General features: G+C 36.3%; 1 protein-coding gene across 1 annotated transcript in view; it reads left to right on the top strand.

Moving 5' to 3' along the window:
• LOC129726561 (nephrin-like) overlaps positions 1-24,806 on the top strand; it is an 875,571-nt gene that overhangs the window by 696,722 nt on the left and 154,043 nt on the right. The window contains exon 6 of the mRNA XM_055683414.1: positions 6,877-6,990. Within this exon, the coding sequence (XP_055539389.1) occupies positions 6,877-6,990 (114 nt within the window). The remainder of the gene's footprint in view (positions 1-6,876; positions 6,991-24,806) is intronic.

The raw sequence follows: 24,806 nt of genomic DNA, 5'->3' as shown, positions 1-24,806 counted from the left end.
AGATTTGGACAGTTGAGAGATTTAATACGTATTCTTGAATACGTATTGGCAATAAATCGCATTTTTATGTTTTAATTTATTGCCGAATGGCTGCCAAAGAAGCGCGATGTGTTAAGAAAATGTCTAGTAAAGTTCGAAAAGAGAAAGAATTTGATTATGATTCGAAAAAACTACTCATAGTTCAAGAAAAGTTGGAGGGTGGTATCCAAGACACGACCGCATGACGTTGGACTACGGTATTTTTATATTCCATTAAAACAATCAGTAAAGGGAATTGTAACTCTAGTATTAGCTGTAATTTTATCTAGCAGTGCATTAATGAATGCTGGAACGTTGAAGCCTTATAAATAATAATATTCACTACAAGAATGGATCTCTTTTATTTTATCGCTGTGATTTCATACATATTCGAATCAAACCCTGCACTACCAAGACAATCATTTAATTTAGCGAATTGGGTAAAATTTTCCTATCTTAGCAAAAATTAAACTCAATGAAAGTATCTGAAATTGGAGACCAGAACGGTTAAAGCGAAAATTTTAAGTATTAAAATTGTTTGACATTAAATCGATAAAACTCATGCTGAGTTAGCTTAGCTACAGCCCAGCATATAACTTCATGTAATTTAAAAAAATACGTTTATTTCAATAACTTAAAATAGGAAGAACTCAATTGTATGCTTTTCGGTAGCTGTTATCAAGGTTTTGGCCAGTGACAGGAAAATATATTAACTCTTTAATTATTATTTAAAGCATTTTTAAATGTTTTGTTATTTTTCACGATAGCGACAAGTTTGTTTTTTTTCTCTGTGTGCGAGAAAAAAAATCAAAACTGCGCCCCGAGAAACAAAAACCAAAATTTTATGTATGCTCATTAGAGTGCCAAAAGAAATTTACCTTCGAATATCGTTTAGCAGTAGAGCTCAAAAGCTTCATCTTCTCGGAAAAAGTTTTACGAAAAATACCGATGAAAAAAAAGCACATGTAGTGATATATGAAATTATAGATATCGAAATTTTTTTTGGTGCCATCTTGATATAAATTTGAAATGCAATGCGCCAAGCGGAGACAAAACCAATCGACTTCCGATAAATTTAGGATTGTTTGGGGCCCCAAATAGAACAAAAAACTTGGTTCTGGCTTTATACTATCAAGTTTCATTTTTTTCATATAACGATTCCCCACCCTAATAGACATGCACACACGCTATAGACATTAGACTGGGACACGGTTATATGGAAAAAAGCGATGGTGTTATTTTTTCGCTCCCATGCACTTCTCGTGTTCCTTATGGGTCCTATAACAACTGTGTAACTTTTCAGATCGATCACTGAAACGCCCGATTCGCGCCCGATTTTTAAAGCATCCATACGATTTTATATGGGAAAAACCACTTTTTCAAAACTTTTTCTATAGAGATGTCCAGTTGGCTCCTAAAAATATAACAATACATGATATTTATAGGAAATTTTCCTGGATAAAACTCTTCTGAAGACCGCAAGGCGCTATCTTGCTTGTGAAAAAAGATATTCACCCCAGACTGATTTAATATTTGACGAACGGCTCACCATTGAATTTTACTAGTAATACTGCTGCAGCATGCTGCTGTTGCAAATTCAACCATGTGATGAGAAATGATATCGCTTAAATTTATATTGGAGGCTTCCCCGAAGATACTATGAGCAAAAATCACACTTTTAAAATTAATTCCACGCGATTTCTCATACTTTAGCAAGTTTGCAATAGCAGCATGCTGTAGCAGTTTTGCTGGAAAATTTCAATGGTGAGCCGTTCGTCAGACATTCAATCAGTTTGGGGTGAATAACTATTTCTACAAGCATCGAAGCGTCTAACGGTATTCAGAAGAGTTTTTCCCAGGAAAATTTCCTACAAATATCATGTATCGTTATATTTTTAAGAACCAACTGGACATCTCTAGAGAATAAGTTTTGAAAAAGTGGATTTTCCCATATAAAATCGTATAGAAACTTTAAAAATCGGGCGCAAATCGGGCGTTTTACCGATCGATCTGAAAAGTTACACAGTTATGGGACCCATTAGGAACAAGGAAAGTGCATGGTAGCTAACATTTAATTTTTGTCCCACCCTAATAGACATGCACACGCTATAACGCTAGCCGTGCACGCTATATAGCATTCCACATACGCTATAGACATGCACACACGCTATAGAGATGTACACACATAGCAAGCCACGCACGCTATATACATGCACAGACACGCTATATAGCTAATCAAGCACGCTATAAAGCAAGCCACACACGCTATAGACATTCACACACGTTATATATGTGCACACATCCTATACACGCTAGATGATGTTGGCTTCTCAAACCACCTGGCGGTGCGATTCTCGTTCGGTTTCTGGCTGTATTCACCCAACGATATCTGAATTGGATTACCGCTGGTGAGGTCCAACTCAGATCGAAGGGGAGCCGAACTAAATGAAGAAATGCAGTTGCCCACTACCTCCGCCGCTGCTGCCTGCGGCCACCGCTGGTACCTGCTGCAGTAACTGCCGCCACAGGAATCCGCCACCGCTGCTACCGCTAACCGCTGCTAATAAATCTGGACCGTTCTAGTGCCATTCCAGTTGTTAACTGATGACTGCTATGAGCTGACGTAGGCTCTTATATAGCCCACAGCAAAAAGCCATCCGTGAGCACACAGGAAGCGAGCTTGTGATTGGTTGAATGTGCATGACTTTTAACACAACTTTCAACTAGTTTAGTATCGAAAACATATTTAAACTATTATATGACAATCTTGCGCAATATTTCACCTATCACTCAAGCCATTAGTGTTTAGAATCTGTTCAGTGGTAGTGATATAAGAAACACTTTAAAACGGTGTTCAAACAGCTACCGAAGGCGAGCTCGTTATTGGTTGAAAGCTGCGAGACTAAACTGAAAATAGTGATTTTCAACTCAACATTTTACTGGTTTACTATTGGAAAGATTTGCCAATTATTAAATCACAAGTTTGGTGCAACCGTCGTCATTCGATCAAGACATTGGTGATCAAATTCGTTCAGAGGTATTCACATAATATGCTCTAAAAAAGTGTACATTTTCAAAATCCTTTGCACAGTGACACACAACCAGGCTTCGAAATGGTCACGGTAGAACCACTTTTCACTGCGATAATCGTCTTCTTCTTCTTCTGACGCTACCAAGGCTCGCTGTCTGAATACATTCTTAAACAAACATGTCAAATGCGTATCACCATCACGACGTTATTTTCCTCAAACGTATTTTGACATTTTTTCTAGAAATGAGAATTACGCACGTTGAGTGCGTGTATTCTGGAAATTATTTATATCATTGATCTTGTAATAATCTTGTAATAATAAGTGTGCATCTCTTTGATACGCGAATGTCGTTTGACTATTCTTTTCTTTCTTTGAGCTGAGCGGCGATGGTTTGGTTATTTTACATTTACTAGCGAACGCCGACTGTGACGCACGCTAAGGAAGCGAGATCAAATGAAAATGGTGACCGTTTACAAGCCTGCACACAACACCGAGATGTTATACTGTTGCTTGCCTGCTATCTGTCTTCATCCGCCACGTACAGAATAATTGCAATATGTACAATACGCAACCGACGAAAAGAAGAGTTCGATTGTCTTCCAAAATACAAAACTGTACGTGTTAAGTATTATGCTGCGTGTGCGGAGCTCTATCGGTCCGGCTCCGTTGGCTGCCAACATGAAATGAAATTAATATTTTGTGCATTCGCATTACGAAGCAGGGACAAACTGGAAGAACTTGAGATAAAGGACTCCGCTTCACAACATAGCTCTAAAAATCTATGAGGAACAGAAAGCGACCTCGAGTAAAACAACAACAACAACCACAAATCGTTTACAAAATCAGATCGGTTGTATCCGTTAGTGTCGGCTGTGCTTGTGAAGAGAGGTAGTGATTGGTTGCTCGGTATGATTCGGAATTTTTCAATAGTGTATCTCAAACATTAGGTTGTTTCTGTTACATAAATTTAACCGTAAAAGAATTTCTGATCGGTTGATGCCAAAACCTCGATATTCTGAGATGAAATGTCTGATATATAAACGCTCAAAACCTGACCACTTTTCTCTTGTTGGACTACTAGATTTTCAAATTCAGGCGACTAACTTCGATATAGACGTTAATCCAACGTCAAAACCCAATGCCTGCGCAAAAAGAAGCAGACTCAAACACAAAGGGGCCATTCACATTCCCCGTGGACAACTCAGTGGGGGTAGGAGTGAGCAAATCTCCATGCTTGTCCACGGAGGATCTGTCCTTTTCACTTTACTTACAGTTGACCGCTAAGTCAGTGTACAGGGGGGGAACTTCACGGACATTGAATCTATTTTGACGATAAAATGAGCAAAACTCGAGTTAAAACATTTAAATAAATGTAGTCAAATTATTTCAGGGGGCCGTCCACATTCCTCGTGAACAACTTATGAGGGGTAGCGGGTACGCAAATGTCCACGCTCGTCCATGGAAGGGAAGAAGGCGGTAATGATAATGTCCACGTAGATATTTTTCTCCAAAAAATGGAAAACTGTCAAAAAATACATTGGCTTTCGATAAAAATGCTGCAGATACATTACAAGCTCTTAGAGTCGCTGTCCGCTATAAAAGTAAAGCAAAGCAAAGTCTTGGTGCTACATTCCGTATGGGAACTCGACCTTCTGTTTTATTATACACAGACTTCGCAGCCAACTGTTTTAGTGTACAGGACAATTGCGGGGCTAGCGCTACTGACACTAACGATCTTTCCCGAGCTGGAATTCGAACATACGACGACTGGCTTGCTAGGCCAGCATCGTACCTCGTGACCAGCAATATTTAAAATAATTTTGGAATCATTTTATTTGTGGCCTCTTTGTTTTTTTTTTTTAAATATTCTTCTGACATGTTGGGAGCCTTTTTGAATTCCAGGTAAAATGAGAATAAATCATATTGTTTTTGTTTTCTCTCGTTAGCAGAGGTACTACAGGGGTACGTTTTTTTTTGGTAAATTGAAATCATTCTTTTTAATTTTTTTTGTGCCTCAACTTAGTTAAGCTGTCAGCTGAATTTTTATTCAGTTTTATCTCATCTATCTATAAAACCATTTTTAGCTAAATTTAGATTCAATTTCAGCTTTAACTTATTCTTTGATCTAGGAGCGTCCTCCAATCATTAGGTTGAATTTGAATCATTTTCTAACCATTTTTACTATTCTATACAATATGTATTAATAAATTCGTATTATGTTTTGCGTCGCAGAAAATAATAAAATTTGAAAACTTTTTACCTCTACAACGATTAATTGACTCTAAACTCTCATTATACATTATTCGTTTGTTGAATCAGAGTGGACCAAGTGCAACTTGTCTTTGTCGGACTCATAACACTGTTTTTTAATTGTCACATTGCATGGTACAGTGAAAGAACAACTCTAACTGATAATAGCAAAATCACGCGGAAATATTGAAATCTTGAAAATTCACAGAGTGGTAAACGTAAAACCCCTTTTTTCTCATAAACGGCATGTTACATTATGATGTTAAAAAATGTCCTCAGCAAAATCGTATAACATTATGATAATCATCTGAAACTAGAAAGATGCAGACCGAAAATCTTGCACCAGAAAACAAAATTTTTCTCTCCTAAAATCAACGATAAAAATGTATTCAAATCAAACTAAGCTATCGCGCGTTTCATTATTTCGCAACGGAGCGAACGCAAATTTTTTTATTACAAAACTCGACGTCATTGTTGGAACGAAACTCGGCGGAAACATTCCTCTCCTAATGCTGATTTATTGTACTTGTGCATGATGAGCGGAGCAAAAAAATAAACTGCATCCAACCCGGGGCAAAGTTTCGTCGCGAGAAGAATCGCTAAAAGTGTTTCGGAACTTTGAACGATCATGTCCCGTGGAAGCGAGACAGCAAGAGAAACGACCAATATAATGCAATGCAATCCCGGTAATGGCGTATCTCTAGCAAACTCGGCACTCCTCGCGCTCGGAATAAGAAACAGAAGTGGCAGCATCATTGCGATATGGAGATAGGCATCTTGCATATTTTTCCTCTCGTGCCTCATTTGCAATTTTCAACCTTGTATCCCAATGGTATTCTCGTAAACGGCAACTACTCAACTTGATAATGTCGACGAGAAGCTAATACCAGGCCACAAGCAAGTACTGAGTTCGATTTTGACAATATTTATAGCAAACTGGGCACTTAACAATCTAAATCCTGAAATATTGGAAATGCTCACATGTACCAAGAACAGTGTGGAAAAAGAAAAAGGATCATGCGGCTTCATTCGAGTCGGTTAAAAATTGCAAGCAAAACAGCACTTGAGATTGCCACTACTGGAATTTTTATTGGGTTCACGGATTGGTCCAGAAGAGGCAGCAAACATCGGAACCAATGTCAGAAAACAGAAAAAGTTTTGCCGTTCAAGTATAGTAATAAATGAAACATTTTGATGAGCAACTTTTGTGCAACTCAAATTGTTTAATATTATTTCACTTCTGTTCCAGTTCCGTGCAGAATAAAAAAAAAGTTTCCGATTGAAGCACACGTCAGACAAAGTTTGCACTAAGAACCGTGGCCACGTTTAGTGTGACAGGAAAGTCTATCTGGCAAAACGATGCAGTTGGTAAGGCTGTGTGCATATTTGACCTGTTGTCGATAAAAATGCTAATACTTTGCAGTAAGTTTTACTACATCCGTAGTTTCCGCAATATTTATTTATTCACATCATGAGCCTAAAATTAATTATACTCTATAACTTATATTGTCATTGCTCAAATCATTAGGAATTATATTCCGAACAATAACACTTCCCGTTTTTACTCTTTTTGCAGTTCTTCCCGAGCATCCGGTAGTGCTGAATCAATGGGGTCAACAACTCAACAGCTCCAAACTGGGACCCAAAGAGGAAAGTGATGACATCGTTCTGACCTGCCGGGTCGTAGGCGGTGAGTGGAATATCTCTCTCTGTCCATAGCGCTGATTGCTAGCGTATTCGCGGCTACACAGAAAAACTTTCTGCATTTTAAATGAAAGCAACTTTCACATTGAAGAAAAAACAACTTAACACTGTCCGCTATGTGGTATAAGCTACCCAATAATGAGCGTCAAAACGCTTTCCTCAATCACCTTCTTCCCCAGAACTCCCTTTTTTATTTCGTTAAACGGTCGGATCACACAGCGTCAGCGCTTCAAACGAACTTTGGCCAAGTTGTTTTTATCCTGTTTTAACGTTCGTCCAATTCCGCTTGGTGTTCCACTCGGAGCTACTTATACAGTAGTACCTACCAAACTCCAGAGCGCAAGGAAAGGGACTTCCACCCTTGCCTTCACCTGTAGGAGCCTTTGTCTGATGTGAAGCAACAGTAAAGCACGAAACCGGAAATTGATACGGGTGCTCTGTTTGCACTGTAGCTGCTTCGCAGAACTTCACTTTCATTTGACTTCAAAGTTAATTATTTCATAGAAAACCGAGTGTGTTCGTATCTGCAGTGTTGTTATACTGATCTATCACAATGGTTGACATAATGCCTGGCGTTGAGTCAAGTTTGCGTCAAGAAAGCTAAACTAGATTCTTGAACAAGGTTCATGATAATTGTATTTTTCACTTTTAACAGCATATTATGGTCCTTAATTATACAACTACTTAAAGCCGTTTCATAGTGTTTCACTGAAAATAACTTCTAAATTATTCATCTAATCTTTTTGATGTCAAAAAATTAATTGTATTATATCGATCGTATTTTTCAATGAATTTATGTTTGTTGTTGGAGAACCACAAATTACTCACAAAAAAGCATATTTGCATAGGAAGCTCAAATTTTATAAACCATATATTGATATATCTTTGAAACGCACGCCTATAAAAGGTTAGTTGCTATTCTCAAAAAAGTTTAAAATTGAAAAAAACCTGAAACTTGACTTTCAAGAAAAAAATCTCATATTTCTCCATCTAGAACATTTCATTTAATGTTTTGTAATTAAATTAAATTTCAACAAAAAATAATTTGTGGGAAAATTCAATCCGTTTTTATTCAATATATGATTTAGTATTTGTTGTCTAATTGTCTCAAAATAAATTCTACATTATTTTAAAACAGACGCCTGTAGGGCTATAGCGTCCTCGATTAACTAGATAAGTTTAGAAAATTTGCTATCGATTTTGTTTTGGCACATTTTTTATGTGTAGGATCAACGTGCTGAGTCGAAAAAATTTCCAGCTCGAAAAAAATTTCAACCCAATCGGGAATTGAAACCGATATCACTACCGTGTGGGGGAGCTAGTCAATCGACATCGCTAACCACAGAGTAACGGGGCAGCATTTACGAAGCTAGTTATTATAAGCTTTTAAATTTGAAATTGTCATTTAAATTGTTTTACATTATTGGAATACAATTTCTTCTTTATTGAATATTTTTTCTAAACTTACAGTTTTTCTATCCAATAAAACCTATGCCAAACAACCTTCTGGGAATATACACCTTAGTTTATAAAAATTTCTCCCTCTGATTTTTTCCCATCTATGAAAAAGCTAAATACCTAGGTGTACAAAGTCTCTATCGAATCCAAAATTGTCGAATAATTTTTTGCGTAGTTGTGCGTAGTCGATCTTCTATTGCAGTAGATGTAATTTGTGTGTATGGAAATAGCAGGCGTCGTTACAAATATAATCAGCATAAACAGCTATATTATTTACAATCACATCATATACAAAAAAGCAAGTAATACATATCGATTAGTTATTGGCATGGGTATAAACAACACTCTGTCAATAGACTATCGCACGGTGACGTCCACGCATTTGAATTTGACAGGTACTGGTAACTTTGTTTACCTTCGGGCGATACAGATTTGTTCTCAACTTCAGCAGATCATGTCAATTGTGAATAAAATGTTGTGTTTCTGGTACCAGTACAAAACAATTTTAAATTGAGCAGCATTACCAACAGAAAAACCTAAATTAATCCACCTAGCGGTCAGACCCAGCCTTTCTCATTCAATTTTTTGTTTGTAAAAATAGATTTACATGAACGCTTCAGTTCAATAAATGTAAATTCACTCTTTAGGTTCTAAAATATTGATGTTGTAATCTTTACATATAAAAATGCAGTCAAGTCTATCTTTCTGTCTGATCCATATAGGCCCGAAAACTACCGAACCGATTGACGTAAAAATTTGTATGTAGGGGTTTTTGGTGCCGATAAAGGTTCCTATGATAGTTTGAGACCCCTCCCTCTTCTGAAAGAGAGGGGTCCCATACAAATGAAACATAAATTTCTGCACAACTCAAGAACAAACCAAGCAAATGAAACCGAATTTGGCATGTGGATGTTTTAAGGGGTAACTAATATGTCCATAATAGTTGGATGAAACACAAATTTGTGCACATCTCGAGAACTAATCAACCAAATGGAACAAAATTTGGCAGGTAAATGTTTTTAGTGGTAACAAATAAGTACATAATGGTTTGAAACCCGAATCCCTCTTCTGTAAGGGAGAGATCCCATGAAAATGAAACTCAAATTTCGCACAGCTCAAGAACCAATCAAGAAAATACAACCGAATTTGGTATGTGAATGTTTTTAGAGGTAACAAATATGTCCATAATGGTTTGACGGCCCTACCTCTCCTGGAAGTACATGTTTCTTCACAAATTTCTGCACATCTCGCGAACTAATCAACTAAATGGAACTATATTGGCAGGTGAATGTTTTTAGTGGTAACAAATATGTTCCATAATCGACCTCAGACAACATTTTGGATTGTAAGATGGCAACTTCCGGTTTCTGAAAACAGCAGAAAATGACCAAATACCACCCAATATGAGTTTTTTTAACCAGTATGCCGTTCAAAATCCAGAAATTGTCTCCAAATGCCATTATGAAATCCAAAATGGCGACTTCCGGTGTCGGAAAAACAGCGGCAAAGTGACCAAATACCACCCAATATGGGTATTTCCGGAACCGTAATGATGCACTGGAGCCACAAATCGACTTCAGACAACAATTGTAAGATGGCAACTTCCGGTTTCTGGAAAACAGCCTGAAATGGACGATTCTCATTAAATATTAGTATTTCTGGAACCAGAAAGATGCACAGAAGCTAAAAATTAATCACAGACACAATCTTGAATTTTAAGATGGTGACTTCCGGTGTCTGGCAAACAGCCGGAAATGACCAAATACCATTCAATATGAATGTTTTCGGAACCAGAATTACGCCCAGATGACAGAAATTGATTTCACAGGCAATTTTAAAGTCCAAAATGACGACTTTCGGCTTCTGAAAAACAGTCCAAAGTGACCAAATATCACCTAATATGAGTTTTTCTTTAACCAGTATCTTGAATACCATTTTGAAATCCAAGATGGCGACTACCGGTTTGTGAAAAACAGCCTAAAATAAACAAATACTATCCAATATGAGTATCTCTGGAACCAGAATGATGCAATGAGCTAACAATTGACCTCAGGCACCATTTGGAATTGCTAAATGGCAACCTATAGGCAACAGTCGAAAATGACCGAATAATACTCAATATGTATATTTCCGTAAACGTGATGATGCATAGAAACCAAACATTGACCCTGGACACTATTTTGAATTTGAAGACGACCACTTTTAGTTTATGGAAAACAACCAAAAATACCTCCCAATATGGGTATTTCCGGTGTCAGATTGATGCCAGAAAGTCTGCTGATAATGACAGAATACCACCCAATATGAATATATTCAGAATTAAGGCGATGTACAGAAGCCAAAAGACGAGGATGTTGTCATTTCGATAAAACCAGTCATTTCAAACGATTTGTTATTTGACTTTGATCATATCCTATGGCCGATTCGTCGTGCATTTGCAGACTTCAAACAAACCGCAAGGAATCAATGAACTTGGAACGTTCAAATAGTATGATACCACATTTAAATTATGTTGAGGCCACACATATCGATCAAAGCAGGTATAGTTTTAGATAGTCTTTGAATTTCTCTTCTTTCCATAACTTTTGAGCCACATATCAAATTGTTATGAATGTTTGTTATTTGTAAGTTTGAGAGATGACTCGTTCGTATGACACTAGTTATGTTCAAATAAGTCATAAAATCTTTGAGATAATAGACTTTCGTTGTTTTATTAATAATTTAATACATAACGGTTGCTTAAGTTCGATTATAATCAAATTAAATGGGAACGTGTAGGGCAGCCAAACTTTGAAACCACGTGTTCAATCATAATTCATCAGTGAACCCTTAATTAGCCCGCTCATCTGATAATAATAATCAAATCGGTTGTGTAGTTTCTGAGATAATGAAGTTTCGTGATTTTCACAAGTCGGCACATTACAAATGAAGTTACAGTTCGATTACAGCAAAATTCAATAGGGTCTTCTGAGGCAGCTAGACCATTCATTTGACACTAATTTTGTGGAAATCGGGTCGGCCATCTCTGAGAAAAGTGAGTGAGTCCAAGTAGTCTTCGGAATATGTTCCTTTGCATAGCTGGATTTCACATTTTTAAACATAACAGGCAAAGTAATAATCCGATTGCAATACAAATCAATTGGGTCTTATGGGGCAATTAGACCTTCCATTTGACACTGATTTCATGAAAATCGGTACAGCCACAGATACAGATTAAACAGTCTTCAGAACACGTTTCTCTCCATAACTTTTGAACCACAAGTTCAATCTTTATGAAATTCAAAACTTAAGGGTTTTCTAGGTAGCCCGTTCTTTTGAGACCAATTTTGTTTAAATCGGTTATGTATTTTCAGAGATATTGATGTTTCATGATTTTCACATTTTTGAACATAACCTCTAAACTAAAAATCCGATTACAATAAAATGCAATAGGGTCTTATGGGGCAACATGACCTTTCATTTGCAATTAATTTCATGAAAATCGGTCCAGCCATCTCTGAGAAAAGTGAGTGAGATAAAAATCTGCACACACACACACACACACACACACACACACACACACACAAACACACACACACACACACACATACAGAAAATGCTCAGCTCGTCGAGCTGAGTCGAGTGATATATGCCATTCGACCCTTTGGAGCACTTTTATAGTTTCGGTTTTGCAAGTGATTGCTATACCTTTCTAGGAGAAAGGCAAAAAGCATAAAGTCCAAAATGTAAACATCTGTCAAAAAAGTGAGGTTAAAAAGATTTTGTGCGATGGTCTATGGGCAAATGTAGAACCAAATCAAAACCTACTGCAATTTACGTTTATTTTGGAAATAATAATGAAACTTCAAAAGGATTAGTACTAAAATCTGTCCAACAGTATTTGTTGTCCAACAATATTTGTTGACTCGGGAATGTAGTATGACAATGCAAACTTTGCAATGGTACAATAACTCAATACATCTGTAAAACATTTTCAAGCAGACTAATCTGAATACAAGATTGCAAAGAACATTTCCAAAATTAATATTTTTCGTATTTTAATTGTCCATTTATTAAACTTCCAAGAGAACATGCAAGAAGTACAAAAGTCACCACTACTTCCACTGTCCCACCCCCGTGCCAGCGTCGCATACCAACGGTTCATCGCGATTTGCACGGTTTACAAACGTCAATAGATTCGCCGTCGGCTGCAACCTGTCAAGTGAAACTTTCGTCAGCAAGGACTTGATTATGACTTTTGAATATTGCTGAGCTGGTTGTGAATATAATGCCCCTGCATGTCAACCAAATCAAAAGCGGGACAAGCGCAGACCCGCAAAGAACAACGATGCCGGCAACTTTCTACAATAGTGAAACCAGGCGGACCCAATCCAGGCAGCAAATTGGAAAAGTTTTCTGTTTCATTCCACTTGGAAGACGTTGATTAGTTTGATAATTTTTTGAGACTGCCATCAACCGTCAACCGTCAACCAGTTTAGTGCGCTGGAGTGTATTGAGTTAGTGCTAAACCGTACTTTGCCCGAGCTGTGCTAAGAGCAATGCGCTCCGCTATTCCCGGGCTTAAGTACGACCAGTGACAGACTGTTGCTCATGCTCTATTTTATAGCAAATACGCCAGCATAGATTGGATGTTTGCCTATACACACTACTGCACCTACACTACTAACTAGAGTTTGCCCACTTCCGGCAGGTGGTAGAAGTGGAATATTGAAATTTAAATGGGTGAAATTAAATGGAAATTTTATTGGAAAAGTTTTCTTGTTACTCTGGGTAAGCCACTCTCGAGCAGGAGGAAGGCGGCTTGTGGATATCGGTAGCCTACGGGATGTTCGGTGCACTATTTAAGTAATATAAAAAGTTTTAATTTTCCGGAATGTCTAGTCGAAGTCAACGTGGAGTTTATATCGCACATTAAAGGTACACGACTGGTATCCTGCAATGTTTTAAAATTGGTGTTTATACTATGGGGTAATGATTGACTTATCGTTGCTTTGAGTGGACAAAAATCTGACGTTAAAATATTATAATTAAACACAGCTTAGGCAAGAAAAGTACTCAGTTATGATATTACTTACCGACCTGTAGCTTCCGTTAAACAAGACAGGACTAAATTGTGTACATCCTCGATTTTTTATATGCTCATATTATTTAATATTTATTATTCATGAATAGGTTTTTAGATACAATATTAATATATTCATTTATGTTAATAGTATTAAACCAGTCATTCATTGCAATTATGTGCACCGGACAGCGTGAGCTTTATACAAACAGATGGGTGGCTATTTTCACACGGCACCAATTATATAAAATTAATCAGTGATTATTATTTTGTAAAAAGCACCTTTGAACAGCATAAAATCTGCAATGGTAACATCAGCCAGCTTGACGCGCTCAAAATAAGCTGATTCGTAAAATGTTTTTAATAAAAGTAACTTGGGCTTTCTATAGAATATTAAAAAAATTTTCAACTACTTATATGTATTTTTAAATTGATAAATGAAAGGTGAGATTGTTTGGCGTAAAGTTTTTAATGGTGAATAACAATCATACGTTACTTATTGTTACATTGGGAGAGAGAGAATCTAAAATCTAGAATTTTCTTATTACGAGAGTTGTGGTTAATTAACTAACATATTATTCTGACACATAAACAACATTTATAAATATTGACACGATCCAAAAAGATAATGATCAATTGAATATTTAAGATTCTTCGCTAATTCCAAGAGTAAGCCTGTGTTCACTCTTGAAATAAGCAAGGAATATCAGATATTCAGTGTGATATCACAAATATTTTTATCTCCACCAGAAAACCCAATGATCACTATCAACAACTACACACATAACCATCAATTTCAATTCATGTATGTTATTTGTAGCTCTTATATGTTTGCTTTTGTTTGAGCTAATTGTATGTTTTAATTATTCACATTAATGCAACCAATTATGACCAACTATAAAACATGACCTCATTCAATCTATTGATTATTTCATTTGAAAATCCATCAATTTATTTGGTTTTCATGTGTGCATAAAATTAGCTCTCTTAAATCAGTACATCGTTGAGCAACAATATTTACTGGGCCTCTTGAAGAAAATTTGCGCAGATGTTGCTATGGTTTAAAGATGTCAGCACAAGCTGTGAGTATTTTTTTAAATCATGGCTAACTTTCGAAAGAGATTTATGTAAAAATTGTATTGATGATTACATACATATTTTTAGAGCCAGAGCGGTATGTTTGAAAAAAAAAATTACGCGGAAATAAGCAAGAAAAAAAAAACAAAAATTATATATCTCAAAAAGCTCATTTTTTATATTGCCAGCTCATGTTTGAACATGGAAAAATAATAACAAAAACCTAAATTAATCCACCTAGCGGTCAGACTCAGCCTTTCTCATTCAGACTTATTATTTGTAAAAATAGATTTAAATGAATGCTTAAATCCAATTAAGGTATATTCACTCTTTGGGTTCGTAAATATTGATGTTGTAACTAAAGAATAAAATATGAAATTTGACGTAATGTTAGCGCTTAAGAAATAGCGAAATAGAAGAAATCACTCTTAATTTCGAACATTTCAATCACGAGCGATACCGGGAACGTTCAAATAGTACGACACCACATTTAAATCATGTTGAGGCCATATATATTGATCAAAGCAGGTATAGTGTTGAATAGTCTTTGAATTTCTTTTCTTTCCAAAACTTTTGAACAGCATATCAAATTGTTATGAAGTTTGTTATTTGTAAGTTTGAGAGATGACTCGTTCGTATGACCTAGATATGTTCAAATAAGTCGTGTATTACTTGAGATAATAGAATTTCGTTGTTTTAACAATTTAATACATAACGGTTGCTTAAGTTCGATTATAATCAAATGAAAAGGGAACGTATAGGGCAGCCAAACTTTGAAACCACGTGTTCAATCATAATTCATCAATTAACCCTTAATTAGCCCGTTCATCTGATATCAATATTGTTCAAATCGGTTGTGTAGTTTCTAAGATAATGAAGTTTCGTAATTTTCACATTTCGATACATTACAGACGAAGTTACAGTCCGATTACAGCAAAATTCAATAGGGCGTTATGAGGAAGCTAGACCTTTCATTTGATACTAATTTTGTGGAAATCGGTTTAGTCATCTCTCGGAAAAATGTGTGAGTCCAAGTAGTCTTCGGAATATGTTTCTTTTCATAGCTGGATTTCACATTTTTAAACATAACAGGCAAAGTAATAATCCGTTTGCAAAAAAATCAATAGGGTCTTATGGGGCAACAAGACCTTCCATATGACACTGATTTTATGAAAATCGGTTCAGCCATTTCTGAGAAACATGAGTGAGATTAAATAGTCTCCAGAACACGTTTCTTTCCATAACTTCTGAACCACATATTCAATCTTCATAAAATTCAAAAGTTAAGGATATTTCAGGTAGCCCGTTCATTTGAAATCAGTTTTGTTCAAATCGGTTGTGTAGTTTCTGAGATATTGATGTTTTGTGATTTTTACATTTTGATACATAACCTCTAAACTAGAAATCAGATTACAATAAAATTCAATAAGGTCTTATAGGGTAACTAGACCTTTCATTTGCAATTAATATAATTGAAATCGGTTCAGCCATCTCTGAGAAAATCGAGTGAGATTGGGAGAGCTTTACACACACACACACATACAGAAAATGCTCAGCTCGTCGAACTGAGTCGAGTGATATACGACATTCGACCCTTTTGAGCACTTTTATATCTTTAGTTTTTGCAGTGATTGCTATACCTTTCTAAGAGTAAGGCAATAGGAGAGAGGCAAAAAGTGAAATGATAGAAATGACTTTTTATTTCAACTTCAATCCTGAGCAAGGCCGCAAACATTGAAATAGTACAATATCAAATTTAAATGATGTTGAGGCCACATATTTTGATCGTAGCTATAGTTTTAAACAGTCTGCGGGTTACGTTTCTTTCTATAACTTTCAAACCACATGTTTAAACATTATGAAATTCATTGTTTGAGGGTTTAAAAGCCCATTAATTTGAATTCAACTATGTTCATAGCTTCTGAGATATAAGAGCGATTTTCACATTCTGACGCAGCGCCAAAACTGAAAGTTTGATTACAATGAAATTCAATAGCAACCTAAGCGGCAAATGGACCCTTCATTTGACACCAAGATTGAAAGAATCGGTCAGACCATCTCTGAGAAAAGTGAGTGCGAAAGAAAGGTGCACATACACACGTACACACCCGTACGCACACGTACAGAAAAAAAAGTTGCACATACACACACACACACACACACACACACACACACACATACATACATACATACAGAAAATGCTCAGTTCGTCGAAAGGGGTCGAGTGGTATATGACATTCGGCCATTGGGACCACTTTTATACCTTTGGTTTTTCCAGTGATTACTAAACCTTTCTAGGAGAAAGGCAAAAATTGATGGTTTTCATTTTTTGATTCTCCAAACAGGATTTTGGAGCCAAAACAGTTTGTTTGATACCCGGTACTGGTCGACAAAAGCGCAAAAGCAAAAAATACCGTTAAGCTGAAATTTACCAGAAAGGTTATTGCTTTTTAAGCATTCTTGTGAATTTTAGCGGCCCTAGCAAAGATATAAGTGCGTCAAAAGACCGCAGAGTAAGTAATCAAAAATCTATGATCTTCTGTTTCGCATTAGTTACTCACTTTTCTAAATCATCATTGTTTCTAAACCAAAAATTCATTCCAACTTAACTTTCCTCAAAGTTACAGAGTCCGCTTGGCAAGCGAATGGTCATAAATTCGAATCTTAGTAGAATCAGACCATTCGATATCAGAGGGAAGCCAAAAAAACTTACTTTACTTTCATGGCGACAGCTTGTTAACGACCACGTTTCCAAATCTCTTGATCTTGGGCTAGTTTCTCCAATTGTCCCTAATACCCGCAGATCGAGCATCCTCATCTACGCCATGTTACCGGGCATTTTTTTTAATGGAACGGCACCGAATTTGGAACGTTCTGGTGTGGGTTGTGTAGAGTTAAATGTGAATTGCATAATACTAGTTTATAATTTAGAATAAGTGAAGTAATTTCCTCGATTTTCTAGCTCTTTTCTGTTAATTGATGATACACTGAATTCTTTTTTTACGCGATTGTCTTTTACGTCATTTTGTTTTACAAGATTTTTTTCACACGAGGCGGATAATTTTATCAAAGCGACGTGATCTTTTTTTACACGAATTACTGAAAATTACGCGACTGTTTTACGGGATTCTTTTTTTACGAGAACGCATCAATCGCGTAAAAAAGCACCCAGTGTAGTTCATTTCTTGTATGCTAAATAAATTTGTATTTTTGTTCAACATAGCGTAAGTGTACTAACCCGTAAAATTTTTCAATCAATAATAATTTTGCTTCGAAAAATTGCCTTAAATATTCGATGTAAACGTTACCGTTTGAGGAAGTAAAGTGGCACTGTCTAAAGTGTAAGCCCAGGGCCCTTAAAAGAGACCTTCGGTGTCCAGCCCAGAGCATCCAGACCAGGTTTTGGAGCTTAGCAAGGAGGCGCTAAAGCCTCTGTGAAATATAGCCTATAGAAGGAACAACCTCAATCCTTAGACGGTAATAAGCCCAAAATTTTATAGATAGACTTGTAACGGAAATGCCGTTCTGTTTCGGAACAGAGTGGTTCATGTACATAAATCGGTGTAATACTAACATGTAGCATATTACATGTGATAAGTAACATGTCACTTGTTCTGTACATGTCACACGTAATATGAAACATGTTAAACGTAATGTAACACGAAAAATGTAACATGTAAAATATTATGTAACATGTAACATGTTGTGTTACATGTAATGTTACACATGACATCTTACATGTGACATGCTATATGTATCATATAACATGTGACACTAGCCATTTTATACGAGTTACCGTCATTTTCATTGTCATTTACCAGGTTTGTGTACCTAGACCACTCTGCTCCGAAACGGCTCGAGGATTCCAGTGAATATATATATGAAGTCAGAGTGGTCTATGTACATTGGTGAGATAAAATCACCGATTTCGCAAAGAAACTGTTAATTTTATGTATCTTAATGTTAAACCACTTCATAACCTTTATATTAGAACATTTTGTTTGAAAGAATCAGTTGAATAGAATTTTATTCAGAGATTTTTCGAAAATTGCTTCTCCTGAACAATTTGCTCGATGGCACATAGACCACTCTGTTCCGCAACGGCTCATATGTTGAGAATGTGCGTTCTACACAAGCCGAAGAATGTGAAATTTTCAAAAAAGAAAATCTCACAAATGATCCTGGCAACGGCAACGTCTTGTGGTGTCTAACTACTCGAAACCTACACTCAAAATAAATTTCACGTCATAATTACCGGAAACGTTATGTGAATATTTTCCACTGTCATTTTCACGTAGATTCTACGTGATTGTCATTTGAGTTCATCATGATCTGGTGAGATGATTTATCCTATGAATTTTATACAGCAGACATATGCATTTTATGTGAATTTCACGTAGAATTCAACTACCGGTAAAATGGAAAGCATTCGATTATCTGCTAGCTACTACGTTTGATACAACGTAAAATTTCCAAATTTTGTTTCCCCAATTCTTAAAAGACAGCAGATAGTTTATAGAAATTATTGAAATATGTTGCTTGATAAATCGCACGGCCATGCAAAATCGCCGATTCGTAAATGAATCAAACGACATAAAAACGGACAAATATTACGACATTTGCCGGCGATAAATATTGTAAGCTGCAACTGTTTATGTATGGGAAACTCCTCGATCGTTGAACTAAATCTGTGTGAAACCTGTAAGCTCAAGGCTCGATGTCAAATTCGTACGGTTTTTCGAAAGCTCACTTATTGGCATTCGCCATTCGCCACTTATTCGCCATTTTGATTTCTGTGTATTTTCACATAGAGAGTTCACGCGATACTTCTTCTATGACATTCTGTTTGACGTTGCCAAGTTCACGTAGATACTACGTGATAAAACATAGTATGCATGTGATTTTCACGTAGATGTTATGTTTGTCACATAAATCATGCAAAATGACAGAAAATGAATAAGTACAGGAAATTTCACGTAACAAAAATGTGAAAAATATTTTGAGTGTAGGACAGGCCTGGACGTGACAAGTGGCTTCTAGTTATTCTTCTTTTTGTTCAAAGATGCTCTCATGAAACATTGTGATTTTTCGGCACGACGCTCGCCAGTGTTTCCAGAAATGTTTAATAAAGAAAATATCAATATCAAGGATTTTCCAAGTTCTGGATTTCAATTTTAATTAATTCATTTGATAATGCTGGCTCATTAAATTTTCAATTGATTTGAAGATATATGTTAAATTTATTTGAACTAGTCATAATTTCAACTCATTTCGGATTCCTCTTGCTTTTCATGAAATTAATCTGCTATTGTTCATCATACGTAGTGATTTTTATAGACATTACAGAGTCTAGTGTATGAAAAAGTTTCGAAAAATTGTTGAACCAAACGCTGTTCTTTCACTAGACCTCTCCAATCGTGCATGCATTGGTGCACTTTACACCATGGAAGTCGGATTGAAAATGAGGCCAACAATGTGCTGTCAAAATGCCTGCATTGATGCGGAATTTTCATTTTCTTTCACTGACTTGAAACTTAATTGTTCACGGATAGTATCCTACAAAATGAGTATTTCATTTCCAGTACCGAGCAACTCAAAAAAAGACTATATTTTTCGATTTGCTTAACCCCGGTAGAGTTAAGCAAGAGTCATTTATAAGGCAAACAATCCGAGTTTAGTGTGCGTGACTGAGCTGTCAGAAAGCTCTCTTGAATAATAAAATTTAACAGTGCGCGAAATAAAATCGACCCATCACATTAACAGAACTTTGGGTGATTTTGGTTTCTCTTGTCACGTCCTCTCCTAGCTCGAAACAAGTTAAGTCGTCTGTTCCAATGAATCTTCCGGTCAAAAAGTTTGTTTGTAATCGAATTCAACATTTGAAGTTTATTTTTGTTCGGGATAGCAAAAATATCTGTAAAATCTGTATTTTTGGCAATAATCTGTAATTCTGTAATACAGATTCGGTATTGCTTTTTTAGTTCAAAAATCTGTAAAATACAGAAAAATCTGTATATGTGTCATCCTGTGTAAGTCGTGTGATTCTTCAGAACAAGTTGACGTCGACCGGAACGCGTGTCATCAAGGTATGTCCCTCTCCTCTCCTTCTGTGCGCCGTTCATCAATGGGCCCCAACGTTCGTCGTTTAGCGCTGCATCGATGATAATTAATAAATAGTTTATAGCAAAAACTTTCTTTATAAAGAGCGAGTGATCCTTTCTCAAACGTCTCTTGATCATTCCACTTCGCTAACGGTAAGTCTATGTTAGTTGCATGAATTCCCCAAAAGTCGGTTGCCGACCCTGAGAAAGCACCACAAAGAGCTAACTGGGTAGAGTGAGAACTGATTGCTGATTGCAGACCATCCAACATCACGAATGGGTCCAAAATTATGCCTGCTATCCAGTGGCGTAGCGTGGTCGGGTGAAATCCGGGGTGGAAAATTTGGGTGCACTGAAAATATATTTTAGTTTATTCCACGAAAACGTATGTTTTATATACAAAACCTTTTGTTGTTTTCTGCAACGAAACCAATGCGTAATAAATATGAAGGTACTTTCGTCAGAACTGTCAAAACTGTTACAGATTTATATTCGTATACGTAACGTAAGGTTTTAAAAATAAACGCAATCAATCGTACAAACAAAGGCTGCATAATGTAAATAGTACAAAAAATTAGTAAGCTCACGCAAGTAATTCGTACAAAGAACGCTGCATAATGTAAATAGTACGAAAAATTAGTAAGCTCACGCAAATAATTCGTACACAGAACGCTGCATAATGTAAATAGTACGAAAAATTAGTAGGCTTACGCAATAATGTATACATTATACGAAATCAAAAATAAAAGAGTGAAGAGAGGAGGTTGAATAGCGAACCTATACATTAGAGAAATGACAAGACACTCACCGTTAAGGCAACTGTCAACATCAAAACGGATAACGGCAATGAAAAATGATACAACTCGCCCGTTTTGATGTTGACAGTTGCCTTAACGGTGAGTGTCTCGGCGTCTCTCTGGTGTATAGGCTGACTAAGGTTGAAGGAGCTTGATTGATCATCACCGGTTTGCCACAACGCGATTCTAGTTCTATCGATTGCGAGAGAACGACGACGCGCGCCATTCCAACTTAACCCCAGAGACGTACTAATGTTTACGAAAGTTATTTCAATACGAAACCTGAGCGAAGGGTATATGTATCGCGGTGGTTCTATCGATGCGAAAGTGATGTTGTTTCACAAACGTATAAATGTTCTCTACCTCATCGTGGGAAAGCAACGGATTCGGACGAAGTGTGAAGGAGTGGAGAACTCACGATCATCTGCTTATCAAAGCGGACTCTGTAACCATGTGGCTACCAGCTCTGTTTATGCGAAATCAAAAATAACAGAACACCTTCAAGTAATTACTCGTTGTTATCCACGTTCATACGAAAGTACATTCGTGAATTGGACAAATTATGCGTAAGTTGCAATTCTATTCGATAACTTGCAATACGAATGTTCTATAAAATCAACAAAAGTGCTGTACACTTTACGAAATCCATGTTTACGAAATGTGCGTGAGTAAAATAACGAAAAAATATTTGCAGTGTGGTATATCTTTAATGAGTATTAAATATGAAGGTACATACTTTCGTCAGAACTGTCAAAATGGTTGCATATCTATATTCGTATACGTAACGAAAGGTTCAAGAAATGAACGCAATCAATCGTACAAACAAACGCTGCATAATGTAAATAGTACGAAAAATTAGTAAGCTTACGCAATGACATGTACATTATACGAAATCAAAAATAACAGAACACAAAAATTTCGTTCAAGTGAATACTCGTGCTCCCGTTAATTTTTTGTTCGTTGTTATCCACGTTCGGATGAAAGTACATTCGTGAATTGTACAAATTATGCGTAAAGTTGCAATTCTATTCGATAACTTGCAGTACGAATGTTCTATACATCCAGCAAAGGTGCTGTACAATCTACGAATTTCATGTTTACGAAATATGCGTGCAGAGAATAACGAAAAAATATTTTCAAGGTGTGACCCCTTTCCTTCTGGGTGTCACCAGGTTGCAGTGAAATCATTTTATTATCAAAAAATGTAAGATTTGGCATGTTCGTTTTCAATTGCACTAAACCTACCTATTTTTGAACGATTGGTTGAGGTTATACTCTTAGAAGCAAATTTCAACAATTCTCGAGGGTTTCACCGCTACCTCCACCATTGATAGTTAATCTCACGGATATCACTCTTTTTAAGGTGACACGTATGAAAATTTTCCTCATGAGAGTCACCCCCTAGAGAGTGACACCTGGGGCGGACCGCCCCTCCGCCTCCACGCTACGCCAGTCCAGGGTGGCACGAATTAGCTCAATCAGTTTTGTTGGGAAACCGTAGTCAAGTAATTAATGCCATATCTCGATGCACCTAACTGAATCATTTGCCTCTTTGGAGTCTATAAACAGATGATGAATCTGCAAGTTTACTTCTAAGCAAGGTCTTGATTTGAGGAAAGGTGAACATTTACTCCATAGTAGATCGCACTTCCCGGGAACCGCACTGGTACTCTTTAACAATGGCTTCCGGCAGCAGTTTAGTCTATGGAACAGGAAGCGGGAGTGATCTTTATAAGCAGAATTGAGGGAATTACTAGCAGACCGTTTGGTTGTACTCATTTGCCCAGTCTATAACAATTGAAGCAATTATCGATAAATAACACTCCTGAATTCTGCTGGTAGTTTGTTCTCTTTTTACAGAAACTGTAAGTCACCATTTTGGATTTCAAAATGACGTATGGAATTCCACTTTCGAAAGTGTTGAAATTGTTGGCCGAATATCACTTTAGAAGTCATAAATTTGCATGTTTCACGTAGTTTTGTGAATAATATCTCAAATTTAGTAATGTAATCAGATACTTGTTATTTTTCTTCAAATGTCTTTTCTGATCGTTAACAAACAATTTAATGAAAAAAAACACATGACATCGCTATAAAATGACGCAGAGTTCCACTTTCGGATATATTGAAATTGTTGGCCAAATATCACTTTAGGTTGAGGTTTCCCTGAAACCAGAAGTCGCCATTTTTTAATCCACAAAACTTCGTAGAAAATAAGAAAATAAAAAATTTTTAAAGCTTAAACTGAAATTGAAAAATAAAAGATTTTTAAAGCTCAAGCTGCCTCTTAATCGATATTCAAACCAATGAATCGTAACCGTTCTTCCAGCTAAAAGTCCCAAGAGTTCTAGTTTGGATTAACGTAAAAAAGTAAGGTTAAGAGCTGAATGAGTTACTGGTTAAAAGCTCTCTAATAAAAACCAAATTTAAATTCAAAAGTACAAAAGTAAATCGTAATATGTAACTATTCACAAAACTACTAAAACATCAGAAATGTAAAATGTTTAGGCTCAAGACATGGATTATTCTGCAAAAAAATTGTAGATGTTGATAGAACAACGAACATTTTATTGAAAAAAAAAAACACAAATCATTGAATTTTGATCCAGAGGCGAATTGCGCATAAAAAGTCAAAATTTCGCATGTATACGTATAATACGTATAAATTTAAAAAAAAGTATTTTCAGGTGATTTTCTGTATTATGTATGCTGTATGTGGTCCTCGTGGCTCTGTGGTTAGCGATGTCGATTGGCTTCCACACGATATCAGGTTCGATCCCCGATCAGGTCGAGAATCTTCTCGAACTGGATTTTTTTTCGACTCAGCTCCGGGGCACGGTGTATCGTTGTGCTTATCCTATAACATGCAAAATGTGCTAAAAACAATATCGATAACGAATTTTTTCAACTAATCTGGTTGATCGAGAACGCTATTAGAAGGCTAGCGTGCAATATTGTTGTGTTGTATACAGAAAATCACCATCAAACATACATTTTTTTTCCTCAAATGTCTTTCCTGAACGTTGACAAACATTTTAATGAAAAAAAATCACATGTCATCGCTTTTAAATTAGTTTTAGAGGCAAACTCAGCATAATAAGACATAATTTTGCATGTTTTACGTAGTTTTGTGAATAAAATCTCAAATTTTAGTAATCAGATACTTTTTATTTTTCCCCAAATGTCTTTCCTGAACGGTTACAAACATTTTCATGTAAAAAAACTCTTTTCTGAACATAAAAAAAAAAAACATTTTAATGAAAAATCACGTGTCATCGCTTTGAATTTTGATTTAGAGGCAAATTCA

Source organism: Wyeomyia smithii, chromosome 3 (assembly GCF_029784165.1).
Source record: "Wyeomyia smithii strain HCP4-BCI-WySm-NY-G18 chromosome 3, ASM2978416v1, whole genome shotgun sequence".
NCBI classification, from domain to species: domain Eukaryota; kingdom Metazoa; phylum Arthropoda; class Insecta; order Diptera; family Culicidae; genus Wyeomyia; species Wyeomyia smithii.
The sequence above is the reverse complement of the archived record's forward strand: the minus strand, read 5'-3'. Positions and strand labels throughout refer to the sequence as shown.